We start from the raw sequence: 15152 nt of genomic DNA, 5'->3' as shown, positions 1-15152 counted from the left end.
TTCTTTCTCAATGGAAGTCAGCTCAGCAGTTAAATGTGTCTTTCTTTTGGGCAACGATTATGATGACTCATAAATATGAGTGCAAAGTCAACTCCCTTGTTAACAAAAGCTTCAAATCCAATAAAATTTGGTCACCAATAGAAAATTTTTCTTTTTAATATAATATTTTCTAACTGGTTTTATTATGAACAATATATTATATAAATAGATAAACTTAGGTTTTTGAAATCAAAACTTGTTATTATAGCTGGTCTATATGGAACTTTTATAACTGTCTGTGAATAGATGACTTTATATGAAGTTTGGATTGATAACATAGATGCCTTAGTTCTCGTTGCATCTTTGATTTGTTTGTAAGGAACATTTTAATTGTAAAATATCCTTGTTTTTGATTTATTTGTGATTGTAAGTGATGCTGTTAACTGTAAAATATCCTTGATTTATTTTATTTACACATTTATTGTGTTAAAATCCAATAAAAATATTTAAAAATGAAAATGAAATAGACCCGCCCAAGCTCTGTCCCAGACCATGCCCTCGCTACTAATTGTAATGCAATTTTTTCCTTTTATTTTTCATATACACACAATATACACAGCAGATAAAATTCTCAAAACTGAGACATTTCAATCACTATATTGAAAATAAAATTATTTTTCCTACAAAAAAAAAAAGCCTCATCAACATATTCTTTCTTGATAACAGAAAAAAAAAGATACAAACATATCTAGATATTATAAAATAGTAGAAAGGGCTTCATTATTTTTGGCGTGGACTCTGAACTCCAAGAAAAATGATAATACTTATTGGATGCAACTGGTTTTCTCTTGGGACAAAAGAGAAGCATAACCTTAACAGTGATTTGATTACTGTCTATAAACAAGATAGCATTGCAACCTCAAAGCATTCAACTAGTTAAGTTCACTGTGTCACATTTAGTCCTTGGCTTCTAGTAACCTGTATTGATCTCTTGAAGGCACTCCCATTTTATGTAAAGAAAGTAAATAAGAGATTAAGAAGACAAATTTGATTTTCAGAAGACCTAGTGCTCAGAGGCCTAGCATTCAGAATCACATTTAGGTTCTTGTGTCCTTGTTTGGAGCCAACCTCCAAGGACTATGACTAGTTCACAGTCAGGCTTATGCATTTATGGCCTAGTTCAGAAAAAGGTCAAAGGGATTGGGGTCTTTTTAAAAGGAGATGGTGGTTCTGAAAAGTCAGGCCTAGAGAATTGTGGCATGCATAGGCAGCGGAACGTTTTTTGTTTGGGGGGGGGGGAGCCAAAAACTCCGCCCCAGACCTGCCCAAGTCCCTTGCCAAATCTACTCATGCCCTGCCCCAAACCTCACCTCCATAATAATAGTACCAATTGAAAATGCCATTTCTTTATTTTTCATATACATACAATCTTAACACATAATCTTATTAACACATATACATAATCTTATTAACAATACACAATGGTAACCACAAAATGAAACTACACAAAGGATATTCTTTTCCTCTCCCTACCACTGCACTGTGCAATGTCTCCCTCTCTCTCACTGTCCACCATCCTTTCTCTCGCTCTCTCATTTCCTCCCTTGCTGCAAAGGGAGTGGGGAAAAAGAGAGAGAGGGATCCAGGGTGCATATCTCTCACCCCCTCTATTGCCACATCCAAAATTTCTCCCTCTCTTATTCCGTAGATTGTGCAGCATCTTTCACCCCTGCCCAACAGCCCCATGCCCAACATTCCTCCTTCTATCACCCCTCTCCAGCTCCATGCCACATCTCTTCCTCCATTTCCTCCACCAATATGTCTAACATTCCTCTCTCTTGCATCCCTTGCATTCCCTCTCTAGCACCACACCCAACATTTCTCCCTCTCATCTCTCTCTACCTCACTCCTCTCCCACCACCATGTCCAACAATTGTCTCCCTCACTATGCTCAACAATTCTTCTCTTTCTTCCTTTCCCTCACACCCATGGCTCAACAATTCTCCCTTTCTATTCCCTCCCCACCTCATAATCTCTTTCCCCCCTCCCTCCTTCCTTCCAGCCTTTGTCCCAAGTCTGTGCTCCCTTTCTCCTTTCTGTGTCCCAAATTCATGCCCCTCCCTCCTTCCTTCCTTCCTTTGTAGCCAGTTCATGCTCCCTTCCTTTCTTCCTTGTCTCAATGCACCCCTTTCCCTCCCTCCTGTGACCCAAAGTGCCTGTATCCCTCCCTCACATCTCTCCCTTCTGCCCTCATATGAGTCCCAACATCTCTCCCCTCACTCCATCTCCCAAGTCCTATATGCTCCCTCTCTCCCCCAAATCTGAAATGTCACCTGTCTATCGGCCAGCGTGCCTGCTGATCGACTCTCTCGGCCGCATCTCCTTGCCGACTTCTACTCCTTCCCACCGCGTGCGCATATGCCTTTAATTTCTCCTAAACGTGCAGCGCCGTCCTGACATCAGCCCAGGCGTATTCCCTCCACCGTGGTCTGCCCTAGCAGAAACAGGAAGTTGTCAGAGAGGGCGAGCCGCAGTGGAGAGAAGATGCCAGGGCCGATGTCAGGACGGCACTGCACGTTTAGGAGAAATTAAAGGTATATGCATGCGCGATGGGAAGGAGTAGAAGTCGGCGAGGGGCCGCAGCTGAAAGTGCCCCGCTTCTTTCCCTGCAGGATCACTGCAATTACAGGCAATTTTTGGGGTGGCCATGGCATCTGTGGTCCCCCCATTCTGATGTCTATGGTGGCTAAGGTTAAGCCCCAGACCTCTAGGACTTCTGAAAACCAAATCAATCTCCTTAATCTCTTACCGTATTTATTTTTTTTACATAATAAGAGTGCCTTCAAGAGATCAAGATAGATCAGAAGAAGCCAATGATATGACTCAGATCAAGTTATTGAAAGTCCAGACTTTGCTTTCTTATGGCAAAGGATGCTGCTTGACTGTATGAAGGTCAGAACCTTGGCAGCCCTAATTAATCTGGGTTTAAGTAACCTACTGATGCCAATGTGAATTGATTCTGAGCCTTATTACTCTTCAGTCAATATGTTAAAGTTGTCCATAGCAGAAAAAGTACAAAGCATTCATCCAAGAGCACTGGAAAGGCATGAACTGAGAGAACATTTTTCTGCAAAAGGCTCAGCTATTCATTCATACTTACCAACCCTGCTGGGAGTGAGGTGAATCTTAGCAATTTCTTATATTGTTCAAAAGTGAAAAACTACAAAACAAATCATAGATGAAATCAGTTACTGCAGGGATTCAAGGCTATGAAGTTGGAAACATCAAGTTCTCATAAATATATAGATAAAGCGCTGAGAATTTTTGGTAGATATATTTGCAGGGCAGGATAAACTCTTTGTCTAGCCCTCGGCAAACAAATATGTTGGATCCACTTATCGTAATATAAATACATTTTAAAGCTCCTAGGAAAGGGCAGAGGAAAACTGGCTGAGCAAGAAGCAGCAGGTAAAAAGTATGCTCCCCATTTTCTCTTGCTGCCTGGAAGGTGATGCATTTGGATGGGAAAGAATAGACATATCTCTGTGGACAGTAATAGCTCTGGCTCAACCATCCCCACATGCACTTCTTTCTGCCAGCAGCTGCCTTACCAAGGTAAAAATTTGCCTCAGGGGAGGCTTCACACTGGATATATGCTCCATATATCTTGGCTTAGGTGTGAGGTTCATTCTTGTCTTGGTATGCACAAAACTAACCCATTTGGAAAAATTGTACCCAAGAGATATAAACTAAATAGGCCCAAAGTTGAGCCTTAAGCATGCACTCTGTCACAAATCCAAAATCCACACCACAAACCCACACCAACTTGTTTGGGAGCAGAGCTACTAAAGCCATCACACTTCCTATTTACACGGAGCTAAAATGATCCTTAATGCAGGAGCATACTAGGATAGTGAGGGTCTTGCATGAACTTTCAGCCAGACAGAGAAGAGTAATTTTCAGCCAAGACATTGTACCTTGATATGTTGCTACTTCCCCAGGCAAAAGGCTTTGAAAATTGCCCTTCCCCTCAGTAATCTCAGTTCAGCAGTTTTATTCTTTACTTTGATTAGTTCGAATAAGCAGAACTTTCATTTAAAAACAAATGATAACTTGTGCAAACACTACCTGTTTTTTTCCCACCTGTGTCAGTTTTACACTGTTTTTTCATACATAATATGCAATATAAATGAAAGAGCAAGCTATCATTTTGCATTGCATGGAAATGTCTTATTTGATTTCCAGAACATCTGTTTCACTTCGGCTCCTTTTCTATGTAAACATTTCCTCAGGCTAGAATGTGTATAAATTTTTGATAAGGTTTTCTTTCCAAGTAGTTATTTTAGAGCATGTAGAAATGCTTTGGACTTGTCCTCCCCCCCCCCCCCCCGCCCTGTTTTATTCCTAGGTTTTCTTTTTAATAAGAACATAAGAAGCGCCATCTCCGGATCAGACCTTTTTGTCCATCTAGTCCGGCGATCCGCACACGCGGAGGCCCTGCCAGGTGTACACCTGGCATAATTTTTAGTCACCCATATCTTTCTATGCCTCTCGTAAGCTTAGCTATATATGGTGATCCTAACTGTTTCTTCAGCAGAGATATAGGGATAAAATTAACTGAATATTGTCTCTAAATAGATACACTAGGGCCATGCCCCTGGTTTTTCCTCAACATATTTTGCCAAAATTTATCTATCCAGTTACATATGCTGAGCACATAAGATATTTTCAGTATCAACCCTAGAAATTTTATTAAGCATTTTAGAAAATGTACACAAAACATATAACACCATTAATCTGAAATAGTAAGTATAGCCAGATCAAGTAATTCAATTATAATTATAATATAAGTTACAGCACTAAGGCCCCCTTTTATCAAGACACATTAAGGTTTTTTTAATCTCTGGTTGCTGCGGTAAAAGTTCCAGTGCTCATAGAATTCTTATGAGCATCGGAGCTTTTACTGCAGTGGCCGGCGATAAAATATCTAATGTGTCATGATAAAAGGAGGCCTAAGAGTTTAGTAGAGCCCAAGTTTTATGAAAATGTGAATTTTTTAATAGCAATTAGTTCTTCATAGTTCCTGATAATACAGATATAATTCCACCATTCTAGTACAGAAAGAGTAGAATAATTTTTCCAATGGCAAATAATCAGGTGGCTAGCTAGTGCAAGCATAATATTTAACAACTGAGGCCTGGATTCTGTATAGGATGTCCGGTCTCAGAAGCCGCGTAAGTGGCTTTTGAGAATTGCACATGGGTGTCCTATACAGAATCCCACCTAAGCCCACCTAAAAAAGAAACCGATTCTCTAACCGATGTCCATGTTACAGATGAAGATGGGCTTGCCAGACAGACAGAGGGAGGACCTGTCCGTCCAGCCATCAAAAAAAGGTTAGAGGGGGTTGGGGTGGGATTAGGGGGTTTCTGCTGGCGGAGTCCAGGAGTGGGCTGGGCAGTCTGGCAGGGGGGTGTCCGGCAGGAGGGACTGGACATTGCTCCTGCTGGTGAAGAGCGCTTTGTGGGGGGTATCTGGAAGGAGGGATTGGCCATCCCTCCTGCCACGCAATCTATGGGGGGGTTCTGGCAGGAGGAATTGGGTATCCCTCCTGCCGGTGATCTACATGGGAGGTACCAGGCAGGAGGGACTGGGCATACCTCCTGTCACAATCATTAGGGGGGTACCGGGCAGGAAGAACTGGGCATCCCTCCTGCCGCGATCATTTGGGGGGACGGGCAGCCGTGGCCGCTAAACTTATCATGGCATGGAGATCCCTTGTCTCAATAAGCTCAGCGACTGCATCTACTTACAATGTAGGCCAGAATTTTGCTGGCCTACATTGTACGTATCTCCCGCTGGCCTAGGGAGATGCATACAGCCACTTCTGGGCCAAATCATGCCATGCCTAGCCTTAGGCAAGCTTAGATGGGCTTGTATGCCTCCAACGTAGGCGGCCTGCCTCGGGAGGTTTTTTAGGAAATGTGCGTCCTGATTGGCTGTTTAGGCAGCAGTTGGCCGCATACAATCAGGATGCCGTTTATAGAATCCGGGCCTTAGTGTACAAACATTGATTAGTTAAAGTTAGAGAGGAAGATTATAGGATAACTATCTCATAAGAGATTTGGATTTGTTTGTCAATGCAAATAATTGAGCTCAAGTCCAGTAAGAATTAACACTGGAGCTGTAGAAAAGTAGATGATACAGTGATCCCGGATCTTTGAAGCATGACCAGCACAAGTTTGAAGATGCTTTTCTTGAGATCTTAGCCAATATAACAGAAGTCCAATATGCATTATGCATAATAAAAAAAGGTGGATTGAAAGATAGCTACTAAGAGCATTTACCTCGCCAATCCACACTAAAAGCATCTAGCGCCATTTAACCAAGAGTTACTTTACTATGGCTTTAATGGGTTTAGGGATAACTATGATTGTTGATTCAAGAAGAGAGCACATGAGCTTAAGAAAAGATACTCTGAAGCTTTTTAATATTTATGCCCCTAATTCAAATCAGGCTGAATTTTTCAAAACTCTTCAACAGTTGATTCTCCCACTGGCTTCTTCTAATTTGTTAATGACTGGGGACTTTAATGCTGTTATGGACCCATTGTTGGACAAACAACCCAGTAAACTAATAAAATCCATGGGTTTAGATAGTTTGGTACAGTCCTGTGGTTTGAAAGATATTTGGTGAATTTTTCATTTTAATGCTCGGGAATTTTCTTTTTGCTCCCATGTACATAAATCCTTTTCAAGAATAGATTACATTTTTATTTAATTCAACAGGTTACAAAAGCCAGCATAGACCCAATTATTTTATCAGATCATGCTGGAGTTTGGATTGAATTTAAATTTGCTGAACAAGATTGTAATAGATCTGTTTGGAGATTCAACAACACATTGCTTTCAGATTCAAACTTTCTTGAGGAATTTCAATTAAAAATGAATGAATATTTTCAACTTAATACGTCAGAGGAAATCTCTTTAGAAACATTGTGGGATGCTTTCAAAGCTACTATGAGAGGGCAAATCATTTCGTATTTGGCACACATTAGGAAACAGCTTAAAATGGAATTTTCTGCGATGGAACAAAATATTAAGGATTTGGAGTCACAATTGGTCTTGAAATGGGAACAAATTACTTTACAGGCCCTCTTAAAAGCTAAATATAAATATAGTGAGATTTCCTCTCAACTGGCTAGGAAAGGTTTGTTTTCTCAGCAGGCTCTGTATTATGGAAACTCGAATAAAGCGGGAAGATTATTGGCTAATTATCTCAAAGCCACAAAAAGAAAAGTAAAGATTGCTGCTATAAAAGATGAGAAGGGTAAAACTCATTCTCAAATTGGAAATATTTTTAAAATAATTTTTGAAATATTATAAAGCTTTATATTCTTCTGAGCTTTATTCAAATAAAGAACTTGAGGGTTTAGAGTTTTTAAAGTTAATAAAGGGGCCAAAAATCCCCAAGCTTATAAAGAGAAATCTTGAGGCGCCTATATCATTGAAAGAACTTCAGACAGCATTGAAGTCTCTTAGAGTTGGATCCGTTCCAGGTGGTGATGGGTTCACTGTGGAGTTTACAAATCATTCCAAATTATATTATTACCTCATCTTTTAAATTTATATCAGGCTCAACTAACTACAGGTTGTATTTCGGGTACTATGGCAGAATCTTTAACTATTGTTTTACCGAAGCCAGATAAAGATACCATGTTGGTTTCTAATTATAGGCCTATTTCTTTCATTAATGTAGATGGAAAACTTCTGGCTAAGTTATTGGCTTTACGCTTGGCCAAGGCTCTCCCTTATATTATTGGTATGCACCAAATGGGTTTCGTTGCTCAAAGACATTCATCAAACAACACCAGATTGGCTTTTCATATGTTAAATTTAACAAAAGTTATGGAAGCTCCGGCCTTCTCTGTATGTTTGGATGCAGAGAACCCCAGTGAACATCAAGTTACCACCTGGTTACCAGGTGGTAACTTGATGTTCACTGGGATTTCAGCATTGATGTTCACTGGGATTTCAGCATTGTTATTTGTGTGCATATTTGGACTTTGGATGCAGAGAAGGCCTTTGATCGGGTGGAATGGACCTTTATGTATCAAGCAATGGATTGGTTTGGTATTGGTTCAGAATTTATACAAATGATTCAAAACCTTGTATAGTTCCCCTTCTGCCAGATTATATATTAATAATACTTTTTTAGAATGTTTTCGACTGGAGAGGGGAGTTAGACAAGGATGTCCATTATCTCTTTTGCTTTTTGATATTGTTTTGGAACCCCTGTTATTCAACAGGCAAGGGAGATTCAGGGTATTCCTTATGCAGGTCGGGAATATAAGGTCTCTGCTTATTCAGATGACATTTTGTTTTATTTGAGGAATCCTGGATCTACCATCCCGCATTTACTGGATTTGATTGACTGATTTGTGAAATTTTCTGGATATAAAATAAATTGGAGTAAATCGGAGGTTCTTTTTTTATTTTATTTTATTTATCATTTTCATAATTATATTTCAAGTATAGACTTGTACAGATAGCATATGGGATCATATCAATACACAAAAGAATACAATATACTTAAGAAAATTTTGACCATAATTGCTCTAGTTCCCAATATATGGGATCCAAAATGTAGATAGCGGACTAGTCAAAAGGAAAGTTCATAAACAGGATAATATGACTGGTCAGGCTGATATCTAGTTGGAATGGTCACCTCTATATAATTCTATTTAGGGCTAGCAATTTTATCTTTCTCCAGTCACGACAATGAAAGGAAAGCAGTCAACTAGAACAGTTCAAAAAAGACATATTTCTGTGAGGAAAAATGAACCACATGGGTAACTTAGAAAAAAGGTTGCCCCCAATGCAATAACCCCAGGTTTTAAAAAAAGAAATTCCTTTCAACGTCTTTGGGTGTCCCTAGCTACATCTGGATACATTTGTACTTTTAAACCTAAGAATTCTTTCTGCATATGTTTAAAGAAATTTTTCATAAGCCAATTTTTATCTGGGGCCATAGACACCGTCAATAGTAATGTAGAAGGTATAACTGACTGTATATCAGATAGTTCAAGTAAGGCAGTTACATTCATATCAGGAGCAATAGCTTGCTGCTGAACTTGCTGTTTTCCCGGTAAATAATCAACTTGAGATATAGGAGGTAATAACTCCTCTGTAATTTCCAATACTTCAAGAAAGTATCTCTTCAACAATTCCCTTGGAGTGTACAAGGCACTCCTATTAAGTTTCAAGTTTTCAAGTTTCAAGTTTATTAGGATTTTATATACCGCCTATCAAGGTTATCTAAGCGGTTTTACAATCAGGTACTCAAGCATTTTTCCCTATCTGTCCTGGTGGGCTCACAATCTATCTAATGTACATGGGGCTCTGGAGGATTAAGTGACTTGCCCAGGGTCACAAGGAGCAGCGCGGGGTTTGAACCCACAACCCCAGGGTGCTGAGGCTGTAGCTTCAACCACTGCGCCACACACTCCTGCCTAGGGAAATTAATCAACCTAATATTATTTGCTCGTGATGAATTTTCTAATGACTCTAATTTTCTTCGCGTGCCAAATTTTCTTCTGCTTGTCAAAGCAGCTCCTGATTGGTGAGGCCCAACTTTAGTACAGGAAGAGATGGTCGGAGCATACCGCGAGTGATTTCCTTCATTCGTCGGTGCTCCAGCTGCCCTCTCCTGCCTCTCCGGCTGCCCTCTCCTGCCCGGTCATTAACAGTCAGAAAATACCGCGAATGACCGGGACCGCAAATCGTCGACCACGAATTCACAGGGGAGCACTATATTTCAATAAATTGCAAGTCTCAGACAGCAGATTGACTTGAGCCACCCCTGAGTAGCACACATTACATTCTATTGATCCAATTCATGTACCACATACTCTACAAAAAGCTTATATAATAATAAGGAAATTTTCAAAACACTAAAACATCCAATAAAATAGCATAAACTGGCACTTGGACATCAAAGTGCTGATTTTCAAAACTGTAAAGGTGGGTGGGGTTATTATGGGCCAGCTTTTGGCTTAGACTTGGATGTCTTGTGATAATAATCCCATGATGTCCTGGATGGAACTTACACGTTGTGAGCTAGACCTGTTTTAAAAGTGTCTAAATGCCAAAAAGGTACCCAAAATGATCCAGATGACCACTGGACAGATTAGGTTATGATCCCCCATGCCCCCCCCCCCCCAGTGATCACTAACCCCCTCCCACCCCACAAAGAATGAAACAGTACATACCTGTCTCTAGAACAGCATCATTTGGTATAGGAAAGCCTAGTATGTCTTAAGAAGCCTGGTGAGTGGGCTAGTGAGCCATAGAGAGGAGGACCCAGGCCCATAAGCCACTCTAACCACTACATTTATGGTGGAAAGTGTGAGCCCATCAAACCCCTACTATATTGCTATATAGGTGCTACTTGCAGCCATAAGAGCTATTGGGGTGATAGGTAGGTATAGTAGGTTGGGGGGGAGTTTTGAAGGCCTCACCATAAGGGGGTTACGGTAATCTGGCACCCTTTATGTGACATTCATAGAAATGCCCTCTAAGGTGCCCTACTGTTCAATTGGTATGTCTATGTGGCCAGTCCATTATAATGCTGGCCCCTCCCATGTCCAAATAGTCTGGATTTGGACATTTTAAACTTGGATGGTTCAGTGGTCAAAAATGGTGAAAAAAATTGGACATCCTAATGTCTAGGAAGGTGATTTTCAAAAAAAATTGGATTTCTTGCAGTTTTGCCAGTTTTGAAAATGATAATTTCTCCACTCCAACTTTGGATGTCTTGCGGGAAATGTCCAAAATCGGTTTTACACGTCCTATCAAAAATACTTTCATAGGCAAGAAAAATAAGATTTTTACCTTTACTGCTCTTTTGGGTGTCTCAGCCAGTATTGGTGGAAGGATTCCTTTATAGAAACCAAACAGCCTGCAAAAGAAACATCCAAACATTATTTGATCTGTAAAGAGTAAATAGAAGGGAAGAGCTTATTTAATTGGTAACTCTGCCTTTATCAATAGCTTTCATAAGATTCTCAAATAACCTCATTGTCAAGAAAGAGATGCCTCTTTTGTTCAGCATATAAACTCCTTACTTTTTTTCCCACCCTAAATCCTCCTCTAATAAATACCCCCACCCTTTATGTTCCTACATTTTTAGTTCAAATATGAAAAAAACACCATATTGAAAGGCTGAGTCTCTAACCGATGGAAGAAAAAGCCTCTGGTCTCTTGGTTGAGCTGTTTATTTATGCTCTACCACCTCCGCCCACATCATCAGCAAAAATAACTTTCATCAGTAGTGACTTATTGCCACAGAAGTTGTAGTAATGGGACTTAGATTCTTAACAACTTCAATTGAAACTGTGTTAGAAACTATTGTTTTATTAAGAGTCCTTAATGCAGCCAACGTTTCACGGTATAAAGCCGCTTCCTCAGGGCTTATGGACTTCCAACATTGATTACACAGCTATGTAAAGTTCAAAATAATATATAATAAATCTCTTTACAATTTTCACTATGCTATATTGTCCTAAATTTTTAGTGACATTTTGGGGTAAATATTTAGCCAGCAGCATTCAACATTTTTATGGGACTTCGCCAGCACACTGGGCACTAGTTATCCCTTATCTGGTTAAGTACGATATTCGGCACTTAACTGCTTAAATGAAACCAAAGATAGCATCTGATTTGTATAGTTAATTTACTCCTACTTTTACAAAACCGAAGTACAGTTTTTAGCGCCAGCCATGGCAGTAACAGCTTCGACGCTCATAGCTGTCGAAGCTGTCGAAGCTGTTAGCACCGCAGCTGGCGCTAAAAACCACGCTACGGTTTTATAAAAGGGGGTTTAGACATTTAAGTGCTGAATATTGGCACTTGAATACATATGTACCAATTCTGCCCCAGAACTGCCCACAACATCACTAGCTATGGCTTTAGCTATTCATGTTGACATTCAGTGGCACTAATTAGTTAAGTGAGGCCTACTGTCAATGGATAGCCTCATACAAGTAATTTAGGGGGCGATATTGTACTGCAGCCTTTTCTTTTTCCTTGTTTTGACTATATTAGTGATTTTAGGCTTGCCAGTGACCAGTGGTGCAAAATTCAGAGGTTAAAGTTTTTGGATGTGCCTATGATGAACATATTACCCCAGTTTTAAAGAATTGCATTGGATATCAATTTGTTATCATATTATATGCATAGGGTACATTAGATAGATTGTGAGCCCGGGACAGATAGGGAAAATACTTGAGTACCTGATTGTAAAATCACTTAGATAAACCTTGATAGGCAGTATATAAAAACACCTAATAATAATTTTACTAAGGCTGAGTGCACATAAAATGCTAAGAAGCACATAGGTGTAAAATGGGCTTCTCAGCATTTAGCATACACTAAGAGTTCCTTTTATCAAGCTGCGCTAGCGGGGTTAGCGCATCGGACATTTCATCACGCGTTAACCCCCGCGGCCGGCTAAACAACTAACGCCTACTCAATGCAGGCGTTAGCAGCTAGCGCAGCAGGCAGTTTAATGCGCGTTAAACCTCTACCGCAACTTGATAAAAGGACCCCTAAGCTTTAGTAAAAGAATCTTAAAGTCATGATTTTTAAATCAGTTCTAGGATTGGCTGCTCCTAAGGTGACGTCCATGTTGATTCTGTATTCTTCAAATCATCATTCTTTTGTAGTTCTTTCATTGCATGCAGTTGAGAAGGTCATATCTTGGGCTTCCATTTTTGGAATGATTTCTCTACTATTGTGCATATTTATTCCTCCATTCCTTCTATTTTTGTATTTGTTATGTCTATGGTTAGCCACTTAGGACATCAAATCCCAATCTCTTTCCCTAATAGTGGTATTAATTTTATCTTCTCAGTTTGTGGGTTGTTGCTTTTTTCCAGTTTTCACCATTCTTACAATTACGGTTGTTGCTTGGAAGCCCTGAGTCATCCTGCTGGCAGCTGGAAGCTAGTTAACCTACATTACTGGCTGGTTCTACAAATACAGTACATTTAGAATTACACTCAGTTTCCTGGATTTTTCACTTTTTTCTTCACTTTCATTGCATTAAGTAGATTAGCTATTATTCTAGTGATGCCCAACCTTGAAATGTTTGCCTAGCTGTGACTGGTTTCTACAAGCTTTCCACTAATAAAGTCAGAGCAACTTCAGTGAGCCATTTAAATTACATAGTTTGTATTTCCAAGGAGATGTACAATGGGCGGAGTATGGTTGGGGCTCAGACTTATAACACTAACTTACAGAATACTGTAAGTTATGTGCGTATCAATGGCATTTAGGTGCAAACATTTACACCAACTCTATGGCTAGTCTAAGTACTTACACCTAATGTTTAGGTGTGTATTTTTAGTACTGCACTAGTACTCATATTCTGCAAAGAAAAGTGTGTCTATATTCCTTAATAGAACAGGCTTCTACCTACCTTGGAGAAATTATAAATGGAGAAATTATTCTTATCTGTTAATTTCCTTTCCTTGAGTCCTTTTAGGCCAGCTCAGAATTATGGGGTTGTTCCCTTACTAGTGAGGGTTGCAGAGAAACACAGATTCTGATGAGTGGTGCAACCATGAACATTCCATTATCCTATTGCCAAAACCACTCAACAGACAGACCAAAACAATTAAGGTCAAAAAAGGCAATAGAACCAAGTAGACAAAACCTGACGCAGGATGGAGGTCCAATAGGGCTATCTCTGCAATACTGGTTATATATAGACAAGTGGCAGACCTAGGACCCAGGAACAAACCAAATCTCTAAGCTTTCTGGGCCAGGTCATAGACTGGTCTAGGAGGAATCAAGTAAAGGAAATTAACAGGTAAGACTAAATTTCATCTTCTTTATCATACTGCTAGTGGCATGTACTGGAGTTTCTATCCCACAAGTTGGAAAGAAGACGCAACATTTTCCAAGACTGACCTACCAAAGGCTTAAAATGTATATGCCCTAGAGAAAAGGAGAGATGGAGGGATATGAGACAGACATTCAAGTACTTGAAAGATATTAATATGTAAACAAATCTTCCAGAGACAAGAAAGTGGTAGAACTAAAAGACATGAATTGAAGTTGTAGGGTGGTAGACTTGGGAGTAAGATCACAGAATACTTTTCATGGAGAGGGTGGTTAATGCCTGGAATCAGTGGCATAGTGAGGTTAAGAGGTGCACGGGGCGGTGTTGCCCCTCCCCCATCCCCTCACCTCCACACACTCCTTCCCTGCCTCCTCCTGCTACTTGTGCGCCGCTTCCTTCCCTCTACCTCTAACGTTCCTGGCATGAGTAGCAACCCCCAACCTGCTGTTGCACCAGTGTTGGCTCTTCCTCTGTCATCACTTCCTAGGCGCGGGTCCAGGAAGTGATGTCAGAGGAAGAGCCGATGCTGACACGACAGCAGGTTGGGGGTTGCAACTCATTCCAGAAACTTTACAGAGCTACAGGTGAAGGGAAGCAGTGCACATGCATGGCAGTGGGGGGGGGGGGGGGCAGGGAAGCAGCAGGGGGCAGAGAGGAGGACAGGTGCCTGCACCTCACCAAAACAGCACCTGGGCCAGACCGCCCCCCTCTCCCTTACTATGCCACTGCCTGGAATGCCTTCCCAGTGGTGATGACAGAGACAAAAATGATGAAATTTAAAAATGCATGGGATAAACACAGAGTATCCCTAAACAGAAAGAGGATGGAATCAAAATACAACTCTTGATGTGTTATGATGGGCAAGAGTGGTGCATAATTAGAAACTTCACAAGTTGGGAAATAAGGCAAGTGACAGCCAGACTTATACAATTTATATATATAAATGGCAAAAAACTGATCAAGTTGGGTTGGAGTGAACTTTGACAGCAACTCAAGTAGTTGGAAATAAGGCCTATGCAGGTCAGATTTCTATGGTCTGTGTCTCATATATGTAGGGTTGCCAGACGTTTGGGAATATCCGAACATGTTTTATTTTTAGTGGACTGTCCAGGCTCCCGGACGGACTTTCCAAAACCTGGTGCTTTTTCAGGTTTTAGAAAGTATTTACAAGCTCCAGCCACATCTGGAGGGTCTCTGAGCATGCTCATATGACGTCTGCACATGCTCCAGGCCCTCTAGATGTGGCCAGAGAGAATAGCACAGAGAGG

General features: G+C 40.4%; 1 protein-coding gene across 11 annotated transcripts in view; it reads right to left on the bottom strand.

Moving 5' to 3' along the window:
* The window catches only part of SLC25A21 (solute carrier family 25 member 21), a 702309-nt gene that overhangs the window by 97407 nt on the left and 589750 nt on the right, over window positions 1–15152 (bottom strand). For all 11 annotated transcript variants that reach the window (XM_033952164.1, XM_033952163.1, XM_033952167.1 and 8 more), the window contains 2 exons: window positions 10872–10938; window positions 3140–3199 (listed from right to left, as the gene is read on the bottom strand). In XM_033952164.1, coding sequence (XP_033808055.1) covers window positions 3140–3199; window positions 10872–10938 — 127 coding nt within the window. The remainder of the gene's footprint in view (window positions 1–3139; window positions 3200–10871; window positions 10939–15152) is intronic.

The sequence above is a fragment of the Geotrypetes seraphini genome, chromosome 7 (genome assembly GCF_902459505.1).
Source record: "Geotrypetes seraphini chromosome 7, aGeoSer1.1, whole genome shotgun sequence".
Taxonomy (NCBI): Eukaryota; Metazoa; Chordata; class Amphibia; order Gymnophiona; family Dermophiidae; genus Geotrypetes; species Geotrypetes seraphini.
This window is presented reverse-complemented; position numbering and strand designations above follow the sequence as displayed.